Genomic DNA, 19,789 nt, shown 5'->3' with positions numbered 1-19,789 from the left:
AATATTTGCAGTATCCATTAATAAATAAATGGGCCTTAGCATAAAACCGCAGGCTCCGGGTTTCGGCTCCCAGAAGAAAGCTCTAGAGGCAGCGAATGCTAGGAGACCCGAAGGCAGGTCACTGTCCGTGGTCCTGAACCCTGTGGAGAAGGAATCTGTTCTTTTGCAAACTGCTTTCTTCTCGCTCTCTTCAAAAATACCATTCATAGTCTATTTTCAAGACACGAAGACAAACGCACCCCCTCCCCAAATGTTTAACAAATGGGTTAATTCTCACTATCTCGGGTGATTTAAATGTTCTTTAGTCTTTAGTCTACAGAGCCTCAAAGCTCTCTACGTAAGAATCATGGATTTATTTGGTCTGGGAGTAAATGTTAATGTGTTGATCAGTCCTTGGACATTATCTCAGAGAACAGAACCCTTACCACACCTCCTTCTTAAAGACTAGGTTGGGCTGCCCGTGGTACCTTTTCAGTGTCCCCGAAGGCTGCGGGACCACACGTCTGACTCTCACAGTCAGCCCAGCCCAAACAGCTCCGAGAGCTGCTGTCACCCCGCTCCTCCCTCCCTCCTCATTAGCACTGAGCAAAAAGAACCCCTGGACACTTGGAGTCATTTCAAGAATCCTGGGAGCATGGTCGTGGGACTCCTCGGGCTTCCACCCCGCACCCTCAGACTCCACGCAGCTCGGGTGCAGGGGTCACCACGGAACCACTCGCTAGACTAATTGGACTGTATGCGGACACACGGCATCCTTCCTTTCACTTCCTTCCTCTCCGCGTATCCTCCCGTTCCGCAGTTAGCAGACAGAGGCTCACACTGAAATGTCTCCTAAACATCAAAAATTTAAAAAGTGCACCAAAATCCCCTGCGGGTTACGTGTGTTTGTGTGTCGCGTGTGTCCATCCGCGCTTGTGCAAAATCTCCCAACGTCACAGTTCTCAATCGGGACAAGCGCATCGAGAAATCCGAGATCTTTCCAGGGATTCCTGCACCCTGCCCTCCTCTTCTTTGGCACCTCCCACGAGGTAGGTCTGGGGCTTTTTGCAAACCATTACCACAGCGACAGAGGCACAGCAATCTGCTGCAATTTGTTTTCCCCTTCGCTCTTCAGAGAACAGTCCCGAGCGCAGGGCTTCCTTCCCAGTTCCCAGCAGATACGTTGCAACCCCGTGCGAGTCCTTCCCCGGCTTCTGACAGCCCTTCTGCGGACCCGCTGGCTCTGGCCTCGGCCTGGGCGCCGCGCTGTGCTGTGCTCGCGCCGCCCCCGCCTTCGCCTGGGGCCTCGGAGAGCCGCATGTTGGGCTAGGGAGAGAGAGAGAGAGAGGTGAGAGTGTGAGTGTGTGCGCGCGCGCGGGTTTGCTGGGGGAAATCTCCCTTCAGTGGAAGCAGCTCAGCGTTCCTGGCGGAGAGTATCCTGGAGCCCAGCAAAAGCCTCCAAAGCACTGGAGCGTCCCTAAAGAAAAACAGAAGGGGGGAAAAAAACCTGGAGGGGAAACCCGTTCCCCTTAAGCTCAGGTTTCCCATAGTCTTGGATCCTCCAGGAGCTGGGTAGAGGCGCAGTCGGCAGCCGCTGCCGCCGGCCCACGGACTTAGAAATACGGTTTTCGCCCTTTCGGGGGGAGGGAGGTGAGGGACTTGGAAGCAAGAGTTGCACCTGGTCTAGGAACCTGCAGAGAGGAGAACTGCGGGGTAAGTACCGTTCTGCACTGGAGCAGAAGGGGCGAAGGTGGGGGTGGGGGAGTGTAGGAGAGGGACGAAACGGAGAGGGCAGGGAATGAGTTATGCAAAAAAAAAAAAAAAAAAAAAAAAAAATCCCCAATATTCCGCAGAGGAGGGTGAGCAGAGCACTCCCAGGATGAATCCCTCCCGGTCTCCCGCGCCGAATTGGCAGGCGCGAAGTTCTTTGAAGCAGAAGCGAAACTCGAGCGTCCTGGAGGCAGCTGGGGCGGGGCGGAGCGGAGGCGGCCGCCCGGGGCCAGGGCCGAGGCGGCGGCCACAGTGGCCTGGAGTTCTGGCGCCCCGCATTCCCCTCCTCCTGATGGCCGGGTTAAGCCTCAGCTTCCCACCCTGGCCTCCTGCTCCGTGCCCGCCCGTCTGCCGGACGGCCCAGCTGACAATGGGATTCCAGGCGGCGGCGAGGATGCTCACCTGGCCGAGCCTCCTCCTCCTCCTCCTCCTCTTCCTCCTCCTCCTCCTTCTCCTCCTCCTCTTCCCGCCCCCACCAGCCCTCCTCCTCCGTTCTGAACCGGGAAGCGTCGGGATCCGTAGGCGAGGAAATAACGACCCCTGCAGTTGCATTGCGGAAAATCTCGGCGGCGGCGCTAGTTGCGGGCGATGGAAGCGAGGCAACTGGGGTTTCCGGGGAGCCCAGGAAAATAGCAGAGGAGCGGAAAGCGCGCTCGCGACGTGGGGAGCCCGAGGGCCCCGCCGCGCCCGGCCCCCTGCGCTGCTGCGCCCGGCGGCTCTGCTCCGCGCCCTGAACGCGCGGCCCGCCCCTGGCGCGGAGACGGCCGGCTGCGCGCCGACTCGGGAGCAGGGAGGGTCGGCGGAGGCTGCCTGCGGCCGGCGGTTTCGGGCAATAATCCCTGCCTCTCTTTCTCTGTCTCCCTGTCTGCTGTGTCTGCTCCTCCCCCCGCCCCCCGGAAGCAGGAGGAGAACGGCCCCGGAGCGGAGCAGCCACCCTCTGACCATGCCCCGGTGAGGGGCGCGGACTTCGAGGGCAACTTGTCGCGGACTGCCTGGGCTCAGCCAGCGCTCTGCCAGCGGCACGGTGTGGCCCGGCGGGGGGCTATCGTCTATGTCTTCTTGGGGCGCCAGGCGGATCGGGGTCTCGTTTCTGCAGGAAGAGCCCAGCGCGGGTGGCTTCAGGTGGCTGGTGCCGCGGCCGCTGCTGCCAGAGCTGATTCCGCCGCGGGTCCGCGGAGCAGAGACGCGGGCGCGGGGAGACCTCGGAGGCAGCGAGGCATCGGACATGTGTCAGCACATCTGGGGCGCACGTCCGTCGAGCCCGAGGGGAGCTTTGCCGGAACACTTCAAACTGCGATATTGATCTTGGGGGTGACGGTCCCTGGCCGGCTGTCGGGTGGGAGTGCGAGTGTGCGCCCGCTCGAGAGTGCGCGCGCGTGTGTATGTGTGTGCCGCGTCGGGCCCCCCCTCCCGCCCCCCTGTTTTCCCGTCGAGTGATGCACTTGGAATGAGAATCAGAGGATGGAAATAGTGTGGGAGGTGCTTTTTCTTCTTCAAGCCAATTTCATCGTCTGCATATCAGGTACGGGACGCGTTGGAGTCGCGGACGGGTTCGGGTTTTTGTGGCGGTGTTTCCAATGTGCGGGGTTTTATTATGTGTGGACGCGGAGTGGGAGGTGGGGGGAGTGGTAAGGGCCCTTTCAGCCCTGCGGGGTCGCCGCCTTGGGTATCAAAAACCTTGTAAGTCCGAGTGTGTGTGTGTGTGTGTGTGTGTGTGTGTGTGTGTTTAGGATCAGTGTGGAAGGAAGAGAAAGAAGAGGCAGATGGGTGTTGATTTTCTACTGCTTTTCTGGCTGAGAACTCTGGCGCCGAAATCCGAGCCTTGGCAACCCCCGCCTCCATCCCCTGGCTTTCAAAGTTCCCCAACTCGGTGGTTCCTGGCTGGCACAATGGACGTGGAGCCCTGCCCTGGCGTCTAGGCACTTTCCTGAGACTGCGGGAGCATGCGGGACAGGGAGATGTAGAGGCCCTTCACATCATCTCCCAAACTGGTTAGCCTGGATTAGGATGATATGAGACCTGCCGGCACACTTCTTCTTTTGACCCAGATGAAAGGGAGAAAAAGAAAAAAAAAATGAGACGGGATAATATCACAAACCACTTTAGATCACCGCCTTGTTTAATTTCTAGCAGAGAGGATGTGCTGGCTCCCAAGGATCTCGGGCGGCTTGTTGCAGAGTCTGTGGTTTCAGGAGCAAATGAGAACCTAGGGTATGGACGTAAATGGGGTAGGGATTTTGAGTGCCTGCACCTGCGTGTCTGTGTGTTGGGAGGAATTCTGATTTCTGAGCAGTGTATTTGTGGGTGCAGGAAATTGAGCATGGAAGGGAGCCATGCAGGAAAGCCCCAGGACCAGCAGCGTTCCCCAGCTCAGTGGCTCCTCCCACTGACAGCCCCCATCTCACTTGCCTGCACACCTGCAGTTTAAACACCCAGCATAAAGCCCATTTGCAGCTCTCCCTCCTGCCTGCATTCCCTCTGCAGAATTGGGTACTCAGCCAATTTCCCATGAAGTCACCAGAAGAGGAGAGCAGGAACCTTGCGCCCCCACTCCCTCCCCCTGGGCAGACACAGTTGAGTGGCACCAGGTGGAGGGATCTGACTCCTGCCTATTCCCTCAGCCATGCCAATCCCCACCCCCTAAGCCAAACCTGCTTCTGGATTGCAGAGCCCTTGTTCTGTCCTTACCCTGGACTCAGTTACAAATACCACTGTGCAGTTTCAGTTTTCTCTTCGTCAGGCACAGATGGGAATTTGTTGCCTGAAATCATTCTCTCTGGGGCTTGGCCACCCCACAAAAAGTATACCTCTGCTATACTTTAGTGAAATATGTTGTGTGCCCCAGAGACAAGAAGGAGTGCCCTGCGGTCACCCCACCTCCTGTAGTGGGAACTCTTTTACTGCAGCCTGCATCTTAAGAGCCAACATCACCAGGTGACTTGTAAAGGTTTACATCAATTATATGTCCAGGGATAGATTGGGTGGCATCTCACAAGGCCACGTTTTACATCTTTCTCTTCTGTATAGCTATTTCAAGCTCTCTTTCCAGAATATTTCACTGGCTACTAAATAGCCTCTCCCTACCTCTCTCCAACATTATAAATAATTTTTAATTCAGACAAGCCATCTGAGTCCCTTTAAGATATACAAAGGGTTAACATTTATCAGGGTCCCTGGTTTCCACCAGTATCCTGTCAGTTTGAATCTCTTACCCTGAATTTGGCCAGGCAGTCATGAGAGGGAACTCCTGAGAAAGGGTGGGCTCTTAGCTTCCAGAGGAGGCATTAGTAGGATACCTGTCACAGCTATATTTGATTTGGTGTATCAGCAGCTAAATTATTCAAATAGAAGCATTAGAAGGGAATTATTTCCAACCCAGAAGGAGTGCTATGGAGTTTGTGGCCTTTCACTTGTATTTACTAAATAATCATCATTGCAGTGTAATGTGAGGATAAAAGTGTCAGCAAAATTGCTAGCTATTAGCTAAACACAGAAAACTAGGTTAGCATTCCAAATGCCTGGTTAGGAACTGCATTCATTTGCGCTTTATGAAGATGTTTGGGCAGACTTGTAACATTATGTACTCTGTATTTACTCACCCATAAACTTTAAGAGGCTGCTTTCTCCCTGGCCAAGGTGGTGGCCTCCTCCTGTAAGCAGATCCACTCATTCAGACGTGCCCATGTATATGAGAATTGATTATTAATATAATTATGACTCACAGTTGCCACAGTTTGGGGGACCCAGACTTCTCTTTCCATCTACGGCCTTAGGAATGCAATGCACTAAGGCTGAATAATTGTGGCTTAGGGAGCGTTTAGTGAATCTCATTTCTCTTCCCATGATTTGCAGTTTTAATTTACTCACAATTGAGCTAGACCAAAAGGAACATAACCCTGCGATCACAGGACCTACTAAATCAGAATTGCTTTTTAAAAATTCAAAAACAAAGGCCTTCTCCACCATCTTGGGATGAATCGCCCTGACCAGTGGATGCATGCTAATTCTCCCTGAGTTACAAGACAGCAGCGACTGATAGAGTGGTATAACTGGCTTCATTGTTGAGGAGGACCAGGCTGGAAAAGGCCAACAAAACTGTGCAGCATAAACATTTTGCAGAAGGAAAATAGTGGTAGTTATTTTGGCCTATTGAAGATATACTTACTCAATTTCATTTGGTGGTATTTGTCTGTAAGATGCTCTGGAGCTTTGTAGTTTAGTGTTAACCAAAGCTTCCAAAACCCTCTGCACTCCACCCCCCAAATTAAATGTATACACAAACAGTTTTCTCCCTAGACCTATTTGGATATGCAGGGTATTCAAAAATTAATGAAAAATGCATATTTTTAAAATTAGAAAACACTGTGCATGGGTTTCAAAATATTTTGCACCCAAATAAACTTATCTTTTAACTCCATTTTCTGCTAACTTTTTGTGGTTGGTCCTCTCATATATTTCTTAAAGTACAGATTCCTGTGCTTGGTATTTTTGATGGCTCTGCATTTACTGGTTGTGATTTGGTTGGCAAATGGAACTGGGAATCTATTTGGTCAGGATTAGCTAGCTGCTGGGTAAGAAGCATGCGTGCCTTGCATTTGATAGATTTTTATCAGTCTTTGCTACTTAATGACAACACAGCAAGGCTGAAGAAGAAATGCATGATCTGGGAGTCCCTCTGCCTCCACGCTAAACTCAGATCTGATTTTGCTGAAAATGTAAGTCACCCACGATCTGTAAAGAGGAAGGAGAGAGGAAGAGAGAGACACAGAGAGGGAGAGAGATAATGATTTTTTTCTCTGTGCTAGCAAGAGCACCATTGCCTTCCCACTAAAGCAGTTCAGATCACTGAGAGTGAATGCTCAGCAGCATGGAGAAAGAATTTCCTGGTGAAAAGACAGCTGCTTAATTTAATTCATACAATGCATCCTATTTTTCCCTTATTTAACTTTGCTTATCTGTTTACTCATAATAACATCAGGCATAACAATTAGAATTATGTGGTGCTTTCACATATATTGCACATATTAAACTTGTCTATTCTTGGAATTTATAGTATGATTTTATATAATAGGCAACCAAAGCCTACAGAGGTTCAGCCTGGAGGATTCACACTCAGGTCTGAGAAACTTCAGTATAGCATTTATGTTTTGGTTCACAATTTCTTGTAAATGTTCTTATTCAATATTGTTTATTTTGATGTTTCTAGTTAAAAGAGTGAATGAGATTAAGTGGCTGTGAGCCTCAGAATTTGGAATTGGAAGTTTAAGATGATTAGAGTTTAGGGCTAGAATTGAGCTAGTATTTGAGTTGTATATAACAAACAGATGAAACTATTATCCAGTTGCCCTCAGTGTCTTATAATCAGTAGTCCCTACAAGCTAGGACTGTTTAGTACATTATTTTCCTATTCTGAAAATTAAAATGGCTTAGTTAAGTTTATTTATGTGTAGAATGGAGACAGAGTAACTCTTCCCATGTGTTTCTTACATGGATTCAATGAGATAATGAATTCAATGATTTTTCCTTTAGCATGATGTCTGGCATATAATTATCACACAATAATTACATTATTTATAGCCTACAAATAGGACATTGTATACATCTGGCTCATGGTAGAATTTCACTTTCTGCCATGTCAACTTCTTTAAAAGCAAAAGCAATCCCTAGCAAGCAATGATCTATAGCCTTGAGTATGAATGCCACTTTCAAGGATGCCTTGGTTAAAATTTCTGAAATGTTTTCTAGTTTTCTTTCTCATACAAATGAGATCAGTAGCATCGGGCTTTTGTGCATACTTATGAATGTAACTCATTATCCCTGTGACCCCAATATGGAGATGAAGTTTGGAAAGTTGAATAAATCACATGGAAAATTTGTGGTGCTTATTACATAGGGGACCAGCATCATTTTCCTCTTTCTGATTGTATATTATAGCTTTATAGCTCCAACTTTAAAAGTTCTCCAAAATGGCAAACTGCATGTCCTTTGAATATGGCTTGAAACAGCATATTTCTGTTAAGTACAAAAGAACCCCACCAAAGCAAAAAGTACTCATCTGATTTTCTCATTAGCAACATCATTTCCTTAAATACAGTTTCCCATGTGATGCCATATAGCCCACTTACAAACAGATAACCATCATCTTAGATGAACTTCTCCAGGCAGTGAGTTAAGGGAGTCTTCCCAAGTGATGTAAGATCCCAAGCGGCAAAAGAAATGTCAATATGGGGAAATATTTCCTTGAGTGGGGAGACAGATTGAATGCCATCCTAGGAAATCAGTACCTAAAACTTTGACTTATCTCATTAATGGAGCTGTACATATGTGGCTTTAGGTCAGAAAGATCCAGGTACTGTGGGTATGTAGGGTAATAATCCTTTATGGAAATCAGAAGACCCACCCCACTATCCCATTCTACATTAATTTCCTGTATGGCCTAGGCAATTTTCATAACCTCTCAGAGTCAGTTTCCTCATCTGTAAAATGGGAATTATATTTGCTTTGCCTGTTTCAAAGGGATTATTGAGGGAAACATTAGAAAGAGATCCTAAACCCTCTTTGCATTTGCAAAATATAAAGTTTCTATGTTTTATAGGCTGATCTTTGCTTAAGATGTAGTTATAAAAACAAAGTTGAGTTTTCATATGAATAGCATAAGGTAATATAAAATGATAGTGAATGATGCTTAATTGTTAGGACATAATGATAAAAGCAAAGTTGTAGTGCCAAAATATATTGTGATTTAAAATGATACCTAATTGTTTAATGAAGGATAGAAGTTTTATATAAAGGAGAAGTTCTCTGCATGAAAGAAAAGGATACTATGAGGTTGATGTAATGCTTTAGAATGAGAGAGATGAATAGGATCACATCCACCAAAGAGGAAGGATAGGAATGGGTAGATGTGCTGTGATGACTGTTACAGCTGAAATAGAAGATTCACCTCACTAATACTGGGAAGCTGGAGTAAATCTGCTTAGGGACCTTCTGAGTTGAGAGAATGCAGAAAGTCCTAAAAGAGTTATTCTCTCTGTGATCTTTTATCTTTCTATTATGGATCTTTGCATTGATTGAATGGCTTGAACTTGGTTAAAACTTGTTTTGAATTCTGTTGTTTCTTGGGCTATGGAAGTTCTGTTGCATGTCTCCAGCCACTGGTGTATTTTGCATGGTTTGTATCCTATTTGGGATTACATAGAGTTGTGTTTTTTTTGTTGTTGTTTTTTTGTTTTTTTTTGTTTGTTTGTTTTGTTTTTTTTTTGTTGTTGTTGTTTTTTGGTTGGGGGCTGGGAGAGTTTTCAAATTTCTCTTGTAAAATTGAAGTGATATTTACTCTGAAGGTTGTGATCCTAAAAGATAGTTATAAGGATAACAAAGCATCATTTGTTAAATACCTACTGGGATATCTGGAATGTAGTAACCACTAGCCAAGTTATGTGTGTCATAAGAGAATAAGCATGGGGTTTGACACCAAAGCAGGCCTACAGGTGAGTTCTAACTTTGACATTGATTCTGTGTGTGGTCTTGGAGAAGGAATGCTAGTTCTCTGAATCTCTGATTCCTCATCTGTAAAATGAGGGTCAGAGAAAATATACATTAGATCCTTCCATAGTGCCTGACATGAAATAGTCACTCAGTGAACAGAAGCTGCTCCCGTCAGAAGCTTCTCCCACAAAAATCATCATCATCATCACCACCACCACCATCATATTTGATGTCAGTAATAATAATAGTTTCTGATACTTTGACCCTGTTCTTGTAAATCCCAATTAGTTATTCAATCATTTTACCTGTGTTTAATCAAAAGGATCAGCAGCTAACTGGGCCCATCATTAGAATCACAACAATGAACAACATGTTAACATCGGTATTTACAGAAGTGTACATGTTATGTCATAGAGTCATGAACAGATACACTGGGAGTGTAAAGCAGGAGCAGTTAACTCTGTTGTAGGCGGACGCAGGTAGGGGAAGGGGAGGACTGATACAGAAGAAAACATTTGATCATTTGATCGAGTCCTGAAAGAATGCATGAGAGTTTCAAAAGAACAAGGTGGAGTGGAAGAAGAGAAACTGAGGAAAGGATAGTTGGTTCACAGACAAAAAGGGATGGAGAAAATGTGGAGGGTGTGGTGAAGTGAGCACATGAGTATGTGGGTTGGAGTAAGTGACTGGAAGTAGGGTTACAAAACTAATCTAGGGGCCGGCGCTGCGGCTCACTAGGCTAATGCTCCGCCTAGCGGCGCCGGCACACCGGGTTCTAGTCCCGGTCGGGGCGCCGGATTCTGTCCCGGTTGCCCCTCTTCCAGGCCAGCTCTCTGCTGTGGCCAGGGAGTGCAGTGGAGGATGGCCCAGGTGCTTGGGCCCTGCACCCCATGGGAGACCAGGAAAAGCACCTGGCTCCTGGCTCCTGCCATCGGATCGGTGCGGTGCGCCGGCCGCAGCGCGCCGGCCGCGGCGGCCATTGGAGGGTGAACCAACGGCAAAGGAAGACCTTTCTCTCTGTCTCTCTCTCTCTCACTGTCCACTCTGCCTGTCAAAAAAAAAAAAAAAAAAAAAAAAAAAAAAAAAAAAAAACTAATCTAGGGCCTATTCGAAGGAGCTTGCAAGCCAAGAAATTTAGACCTCATCTTTTAGTCCAGGGGAGCTACAGAAAATGATGCATACTGGTTTGTTTGCAATTATAAGATATTTATGTACTTTGGCTGTAATAAGAAAAACTTAGAAGTCCAACTCCTCGCCTTATTTTCTTGCCAGTCATTATGTTTGATCACAAAACCATTTGAAAACTCCTGTCCTAATAGATCAAATTAGGCTCATGGAACATTCCTAGTGATAGAATAACACCATTTTCCCATCTTTTGTGGCCCTGTTTTACCCTGATCTTTCAAAACTAGTATATTCATTTTAAACAAATGAAAATGCAATTTTTACTTGAATAATAATAGCACATTTAGCATTAGCAAAAAGCTAAGAGAAATGAATCATCCATACATTCATTTGTGTCGTGAAGATTAATTCTGGGCCAAGCAGTAGGTGTACTATTTGACGTGAAACAGATGCATAAAGCATTGCAAAGCATTTTGCAGCAGTTTTAACTTTACTATACTCTGCATAACTCTTATTTATACTACTCTACATGTTCATATGGGAGAATATACCCATGGTCCACTAAATTATATACTCATTTTACCTTCTCAATGGTCCCATTACTACAGAGTAAGTGTAGAATGCTGGAATGAAACTGTTTTGCTTGTCCACTTAATCACTATAAGTTGGATGCTGGGGAGTGAGACTGATGTTTCTCTTCAACAACTAATACTTTTTACTAAGAGACTCACTTGTGAAATATTCCTCATTTCAACAGAATGTGATACGTATTGTAAGGAAAGACAGAAAGTGTTGGAGAACAGAGAAGGAACATGTGACTCGTTCTGGAAGTGAGAAGGACAGAGAGAGGAGAGTTAAGTAGTGTCAGAAAATGCTGAGACTGAGTCTTGAAGGATGCTCAAAGTGGGCTTGGAGGATTTTGGATGATTTACTAGGAGGGGTGTTATGGGGGAGGGGTAATCATAGGAAAAAAGGCAGGAAGGTTAAACAGCACAAAATGAATTCATGGTATGGTCGAGAGGTCAAAGTGGCAATAATTAGCGAGCGGAGTGTGATGGATGAGTGTTTAGGAGGAATGGTTTCAATGACAGTGTCACCTTGCATATAATAATGTCAGTATAAAGCATCCTGTGTCCTTCTGTACAGTAGGCATCACATTGTAAGGCCCAGGCTGGTATGGAGCTTGCATCCTTTTATTCACTAGGAACAGACCAATAAGGGTTAAAGTTTTGGCTCTGGTACGGCTATGCCCCATTTGGTCCATATCACTAGTCATTTTCCAGTGTTGTCTTTGGTTCCAGGTGGCTTCCCAGAAGCTTTTGAGGTAACCCAGATATAGATTACATAGTTTATCTCCTTATAGAGTTTATTGCTGTGTATTTACCACCCAGGAAACAGAGCCAGAACTGATTAGCTGACCTTGGATTTTGCAGTATGTCAGTTAATCTTACTCTCAATGATTTTTCAATATTCCCTATAACTATTTGGTAATTTTCTTCCCAGTTAACCTTAAACAACTTTAAAGGATTTCCAGAATGCAAAGAATGCAAGGGTTGCAATGAGAGGATTTGGGTGATGAGAAATGGTCTGAGATTGCTTGTAAAGTCATAATTGCTCTTTATTAGCAACATTGGGCTGATAATGGGCTAGCCAGTGTTTGGATTTGATTACATTTGCATTAAGGTGCTATCAGGAAGGCAGTGGGGAGATTATCAGTGGTTATAGAAAATACAGCCTACAAATGCCTTTGCCTCTTGATCAAGGAGAGGTGGTACTTTTGTCACAGAAAATGCAGAATTAATCTTTAACTTTGTCCAGTACTTCATGCCCAATGGCTAAAGGGGCTGGCAGTAGGAAATGAAGCCTCTGACTTTCAGGTGAGTTTTCTGGAGCCAAGTCTTGCTGGCTTTGCAACACATTTGGCAGCATTGCCAGAGTTGGAATAAACACATTTACTGAAGGATATGAGTCAACATATTCCCCTTCCGCTCCCAGCTCTCCTCACTACACAGTCAGCTACCTTTTACCCTCAAGGAAAACAATTTTGATGGTAGCACTCATTGAGTGAGTTTAAGTCTTCTCTTCTTTATGGTTGGAAGGATAGCAAATACCACCTAAGATTCTTGAATTCAATAATTAGACGTATCTATGGATGTTTGTTCCCAGTGTTTAATATGTGTGTCTGTTCCTCCCACAAATGCTAATGAATATCATCTATGAGGTAGGCATAGGGCCAGTCACAGGATAAAATGTAGTGAACAAAATAGTATAATCTTTTCCTTTGTAGTATGGATACTTGGTAACACACAAATAGTGTGTGTGTGTGTTTTCCCTTTGCCTAACCCCATATCTGGAATTTAGAAGATGTATAACAGTGAATAGCTGAATTAATACAGAAATGAATAAAAGAATTATCCTTCCTACATGGGAGACTGGGAGCCACAAACTGAGGTTTGGAGAAACGATAGATACAGAAGTCATCTCTGTCAGCTGCTGTCTTATTCTATCAGATGTAGATTTTTTTTAAAGGTTTATTTATTTCTCTGAAAGACAGATCAACAAAGAGGGAGAGAAAGGGAGATTGACAGATTCTCCATCTACTAATTCACTCCCCAAATGGCACAATAGCCAGATCTGGGCCAGGCTGAAGCCAGAAGCCAGGAATCTATGTGGATATCCTACATGGGTGGCAGGGACTCAACTATTTGGGAGCATTATCTGCTGTATCCCAGGATGCATCAACAGAAGCAGAGTAGCTGTGACTCCAGTCGGCACTCTGATATGAGATATAGCATTGTGAGAAGCAGCTTAACCTGCTGTGCCACAACACAGGCTCTTGGGTATACGTTTTTGAATGTGCAGAGAGTTAAAAGAAAAGAGAACCATTCCAGAGAGCAAGATATTTGATACTTTCTATTTCCTTCACATACTTAACTTATATCTCCATCTGACAAAGTATTTTTACTGGGGCTGTTACAGTTATTAAAAATGTATTTGGATTCCTTTATGTTGTATGAACACATGCTAAAGACTTGAACTGGGATAATTAGGGCTCAATATAAGTATTATTTTTCTTTGGCCATGTCATCTCCATTCTCACTGGAAGACATTGCTTAGGATGTTGTGTTTGTTTTATTTATTAGATTACAGCTTTGGAGGAATCAAAGCTTTTAATTTTAATGCATGTATTTCCACTGAATTTGAAAGAGAGAGAGAAAGTCCATCCACCAGTTCACTCTCCAAATGCCCACAATAGCCAGAGCGATTCCAGACCAAGACCAGGAACCTGAAACTCAGTCCACCTCTCCCATGTGGGTAGCAGGGAACCGAGTATTTGAACCATCATTTGTTGCCTCCCATTATCAGGAAGTTGTATCTAAAGTGGAGGACCTAGAACTGTACCTAGGCACTCTGAAATGGCATGTGGATATGCCAAAAACTGACTTAACTGTTGTGCCAAATGCTTACCACAAAATGAGCAATTTAGAAAGCTCACTATATATTAGTTAGCTATGAACTAGAAGGCATGGAAATAGCCTACTCTACCCTTTAGTCTTGCCGTGTGACTATATAGGAAATGATTGTGGTCTCCATGGTGTTACAGTATTCTATAAAAAAAAAAAAAAAGAAAGAAAAACATTACTTCTCTTCTGGAATTTTTTAAAAAGATTTATTGATTTATTTGAAGGGCCGAGTTACAGAGAGGCAGAGGCAGAGGCAGAGAGAGAGAGAGAGAGAGAGAGAGGTCTTCCATCAGTTGGTTCACTCCCCAAATGGCTGCATTGACTGGAGTTGCGCTGATCCAAAGCCAGGAACCAGGAGCTTCTTCTGGGTCTCCCATGCGAGTGCAAGGGCGCAAGGACTTGGGCCATCTTCCACTGCTTTCCCAGACCATAGCAGAGAGCTGGATCGGAAGTGGAGCAGCTGGGACTCAAACTGACGCCCCACTGGGATGCTGGCACTGCAGCTAGCAGCTTTACCCACTATGCCTCAGTTCTGCCACCACCCCTCCCCGCTTTGACTTTCGTAATGATGTGGGGGTGGAGCTGACAGTTCTTACCTGGAAGAAGAGCCTGGAGGCTGGGAATTTAAAGAATGGCAGGGATTTGCTGTCTTTGGCTGTTTAATTGTACCCACAATCACCTGGTTGATCTTTACAACTGTGAGGAAATGGTCAGTGGGATGATTTGTTGTTTGTTTGCTTGTTATTTTAATTACAGGAAAAAAGGTTATGAAAACAAATAGTCCCAATGTTAACTCCTTAGTAGGTTTGGGGATTATACTGGAAGATTGTGGGAAAGTTAGAAAGTAAGGCATCAGTGGGCATTAATTTCTGTTGTGTGGCATGGTACAAATCCCTTGCTAAGTCTCATAATGCACCATAATGGTAGCATCTCCGAGTGACTCAGACTCCTGTAGAACAGAATTTAAAGTAGTGAAGTCATTAACTTTAATATCAGTAACAATCTCTTCCCTTTTTGTCCACTATGGGAAAGTTATTTGTAGCATCATAGTTTGCTTTACAGCTGTTTTGTGGTGGCTCAGTGAGAGCTGAATGCAAGTTTAAGTGCACAAGTTGGTACAGCCTTTTGTTTTGTCTCTACTTGCTGAAATTAGAGCTCCAGCAAGCCAGGTAAAGTCTTGTAGAATGCCACATCGGGAGGTACAATGTGTTGAGCAAATGAGTGAGGGAGAGTTTTGCCCCTGTGTTGGTCAGGTGTGTTCAGGTGAGATGCTCTTCCTTGGGCGGTGCTCCCTGTAACACAGGGACCATACCTGCAGTGTTTTAGCATCAGAAACATGAGTGATGCTGAGAATTACTGGATTGATTTGAATGCTAAATGTGATACAAGGTAATCAAAGAAACTTTAGAGGGAAAAGATTCCCCATCAACTGAATTTTTATTCACAGAAGTTTCAAATGATAACTTTTCACCCTTGCATACATGTACTTTTGTTTTTAACTTTATACCTTACATATTTCTCCTTGTTGCTTCCTACTTGTGTCAGTCCAGAAAATCATGGACTCTATGATCCATCTCAGTAATGTAGCACAACAGAAACTTGTTACATTAATTATTCAATTAGTATCAATGCATATGATTGGAGAATTCGTGAGGGGGCAAGGATGAAAGAAAAATCCTGTCTTTGGTAGTGACTTGGCAATCTCAAGGCATCTGGAGGCTTTGCTATCTTTTTGACAAGTTTCCAGAGTTTTCCTGCACATCAGCATTAACAGATGGAGGGGAAAGGATGGAGGAAAGTTGTGGGAGAGTTCTTTTATGGTCCAAGAAGGAAAGCTGTGGACATCATTTCTGGTCAGTCACATGGCCACCTCTTCTTGCAAGATGCTTGTGGGCTAGCCTTATGCCAAGGAGCAAAGAAGAAATGGTGGTGAACAATTAGTTGACCTCTTCCATTTTCATCTTCATGATTTCCTGGTTGTATTTTCCTAATAATTTATTCATCTAAAATAATATTATTTATATTTGTCTTTTCCTTTGTTTTTGAGCCTCTATGTTGCTTCTAGTGTATGCCATTTTTTTGGCATGTGTTTTCATTTATACAGATATTGATTTCTATGGAGTTATTTCTTATAAAAATAATATTGGCCGGCGCCGTGGCTCACTTGGCTAATCCTCCACCTGCGGCGCCGGCACCCTGGGTTCTAGTCCCAGATGGGGCGCCAGGTACTAGTCCTGGTTGCTCCTCTTCCAGTCCAGCTCTCTGCTGTGGCACAAGAAGGCAGTGGAGGATGGCCCAAGTGTTTGGGTCCCTGCACCCGCATAGGAGACCGGAAGGAAGCACCCAGCTCCTGGCTTTGGATCCGCATAGCTCGGGCCGTGGTGGCCATTAGGGGAGTGAACCAACAGAAGGAATACCTTTCTCTGTCTCTCTCTCACTGTCTATAACTCTCTCTCTCTGTCTCTCTCTCTCTCTCTCACTGTCTAACTCTGCCTGTCAAAAAATTTTTTAAAAAATCAATATTATGATTACTAGATCAAACAGTATGAAGTTCTTTATGCTTTTACTATGTGATACCTGCAAGTAATGGTTATCTATATTTAAGCCTCCATAAATAAGCTTGAATTCCTTAAGTGAAGTATATAGAAAAGAGATAAAACTTTAAAAGAGCCTTTCTCGGGCCGGCACCGCGGCTCACTAGGCTAATCCTCCGCCTTGCGGCACCAGCACACCAGGTTCTAGTCCCGGTTGGGGCGCCAGATTCTGTCCCAGTTGCCCATCTTCCTGGCCAGCTCTCTGCTGTGGCCAGGGAGTGCAGTGGAGGATGGCCCAAGTACTTGGGCCCTGCACCCCATGGGAGACCAGGAGAAGCACCTGGCTCCTGGCTTCGGATCAGCGCGGTGTGCCGGCGGCAGCGCGCCGGGCGCAGCGGCCATTGGAGGGTGAACCAACGGAAAAGGAAGACCTTTCTCTCTGTCTCTCTCTCTCTCACTGTCTACTCTGCATGTTGAAAAAAAAAAAAAAGAGCCTTTCTCAGTAGCAGTAGCAGACACACCCCCAAACTGTTAAGCAAAAACTAAATAGTTCTGGGGTTGAAGATATTACCTTGCTTAATAAGTTAGACATTAGACACAGTTAAGAACAAGCAAGTGTCTTTAACAAGCTAGTTAGCAGGGAATAAAGGTTAAGAACAAGCAAATATCTCCACTGAGTCTAGAATTTGGAGAGTTCTTAAGTATTGTTCCCAGAGCATAATTTTATATTTATTGAAGCAGGGATTCAAGTGATTCTGAGAAAAAGATGATTAACTTGAAAGTCAGGACATGTTGTATTTAGCGTTGGTTTTGCTACTACTATCTCGGTGGCATGAGAAAAGTCATTTATTGCTCTAGCTACCTGTTGTTTCCAATTAAACAAAAATATTGTACTAGGTAGGCCCATTTACAACTTGAGAACTTGAAAAGACTTTCACAAGTAATTCTTCAGGTTTGCTGTTGATGCTAAACTTCTCTAGTTTCTGAAATGTTGAAGCAGGAAGCTTAATGTACAGGAAGAACTTTCAAGACTGAATGAACAGAAAAGGGGCAAATGGCTTTCTAGACAGATAAGCATGATAAGGCATCATAAGAGAATAACTCAAACTATATTTGTAAATTGTAACATTACAGCCATCTAGTGAGAGCCTGAGAAAGAGTCTAGGGATCATCGTTGATGGCTACGTAAAAGTTTTATTGAACGCTTTGTGTTCTTCGTTCTTTAGTTAATCTCAGCTCTGCTCAGTGTGTGACTGTGGGGAGTTTCTTAGCATCGCTAAGCTTCCGTATCCTCGCTGGTAAACTGGAGGTCAATAACATGTAACTTCAGAGTTCAGGGAGAGTGAAATAAAAAATGTAGCAGTGCTTGGCACATAGAATGCACTTGATAAATGGTAGGTCTTGCTATTGTTATGGTTGAAGCTAAAAGAACAAGAGACACATTGGGCAAAATTAGGAAGGAATTGGCAATGTCATGTAAAACAAGGGATTAAATGAGCCAATGCATGTGAAATTGTTTAGCACTATGCCTGCACACAGCGAATAATCAGTGAAGGTTGGGTGAGTCTGATTCACCAGGGGAAAGGAGGATGTTTGGGGAATATTTTAAAGGTAATAAGAAAGAGAGCAATCATGTCTTTGCCGAGAATGATCTTTATAGAGAATTTACTGGGGCTGGCCCACATTTTTCTTTAAAGTTTTTAGAACAATTTAATGACTTATATTTTCATTTTTGCAAAAACAGTTTAAAATTATCAAGGTCTCTAATGTAGGCTTATGGCCTCATTTAATGTGGTAAACATTTGGCCTTGACAGTAGTGGCATAAACAGAACCCTGATTCAGGAATTTGGGTTTTTTGTTTGTTCTTGTTTTATTTTTTCCTGCTAGATATATTAGCAAATGTTTGGTTATTGGCCAGCGCAATAAAGAAATGAGGTATAATGTGCCACTCCATGTATAATAAAAGATATAAAATTTGTCCTACGTGTCCTCAACCTACCACTCATTTTTATGAGATATTGTCTACTCTATTGTCTTCTTATTGTTCAGTCTTGCCAGCTTCCCAAAGCACTAATTTGTGTACAAGGTAACCTTAAGTGTGTTTGTTCAACCCATTTGCAATGTGAAAACACATTCTGATTTATGTCTTATAGTCACTTGAGAGAAGGATTTTTTAAATGATAATTAAACGCTGGGCTGTTTCAGGGACTGTGACATGGTCCTTTTTCAAATATGTCTGATCTGAGAATTTCAGCAGAAGTCATAAAAAATGAGAAATAGAACACTTGATAAATGCTGTGTTGATGTTAAATAAAAGCAAGCAAACTGTGACCTGAGTATGTTGATCTCTAGGGAGCCTCCTTTAGAGCTTTTTGCAGTGTTGTTTTGGGTTTTTTTTCTGGGATTTCCAGCCCCCCCCCAGTCACATTGGCAGAGGCTGGATTACAACTGAGAATGTAGAGATTAATGGCCTATTGTGACTAATCCACTAAACCCCTACTCCTGTTCCTCTTAAATTGATTGAATTTAGAGAGGCTGAAGATACACCCACACCAGCTATTCTGATATTAGAGCCCAATGATTGAATGGGTTCGGCTTTAAATACACTGAACTGAGAATTGTGAAGCCTTCATGGAATATTGTCATTTACAATAGGGTTTTTTTTTTATATTAGTTGTTTATTAGATCTCATGTGTTCTTTCATAATTTCTTTAAAAAAAACTTCTCACATGATGGCAATTTAAAACAAGATTCATAAAGTCCAATTTAAAATTTAGAGGAGAGAGATCACTTGTAATCACACAACCTTATTATATCTATTATTAATTTTCTGGCTTGGTTATTTATAGGTTTAACATATATAAATACTTTTCACTTATTTTAAATTATTCGCATTATTTTCTTCTGGCCAAAAATCTATGTAAGATAAATATATAGTTTGTGTGCATTAAAGTAAGGTCCACCTAATATGTAGGCAAAACACTGTAAAAATAATCATACACTTAAATACATGTGGAATTTGTGAAAGTCATGCTTTTATGGTAAAGCAATGAACTCAAATTGGATAAAATTCGAACAAAATTAAATTTATACATCTGTCAGTACTAATCCAGTGCTCTTAAAAATAATTAGTTGGAAGATAAAATGATGAAAATGTAATCATAATATTTGCTTTTTAGGAATTATTGATATTTATTTGAAAGGCGGAGAGACACATAGAAAGAAATCTTCCAGCTGCTGGTTCACTTCTCAGATGCCCACAATAGCTGGGGCTGGACTAGGCCAACGCCCAGATCCTGGAACCCAGTCCAGGTCTCCCAGATGAGTGGCAAAGACGGAAATGCGTGCGCCGCCGTCTGCTGCTTCGCAGGATCCACATCAGCAGGAAGCTGGAACTGGAAGCAGAGCTGGGACTCAGACCCAGGCATCCA

At 43.9% G+C, this 19,789-nt stretch overlaps 1 protein-coding gene across 1 annotated transcript in view; it reads left to right on the top strand.

Annotated features, from left to right (window-relative positions):
• Positions 1–3,132: 3,132 nt before the first annotated feature.
• The window catches only part of CA10 (carbonic anhydrase 10), a 584,651-nt gene continuing 567,994 nt past the window's right edge, over positions 3,133–19,789 (top strand). Inside the window, exon 1 of the mRNA XM_017349134.3 lies at positions 3,133–3,271. Coding sequence (XP_017204623.1) covers positions 3,211–3,271 — 61 coding nt within the window. The 5' untranslated portion in view covers positions 3,133–3,210. The remainder of the gene's footprint in view (positions 3,272–19,789) is intronic.

This window comes from Oryctolagus cuniculus, chromosome 17 (assembly GCF_964237555.1).
Source record: "Oryctolagus cuniculus chromosome 17, mOryCun1.1, whole genome shotgun sequence".
Classification (NCBI taxonomy): Eukaryota; Metazoa; Chordata; class Mammalia; order Lagomorpha; family Leporidae; genus Oryctolagus; species Oryctolagus cuniculus.
Note: the sequence above shows the minus strand (reverse complement) of the source record. Positions and strands in the feature narration are given on the sequence as shown.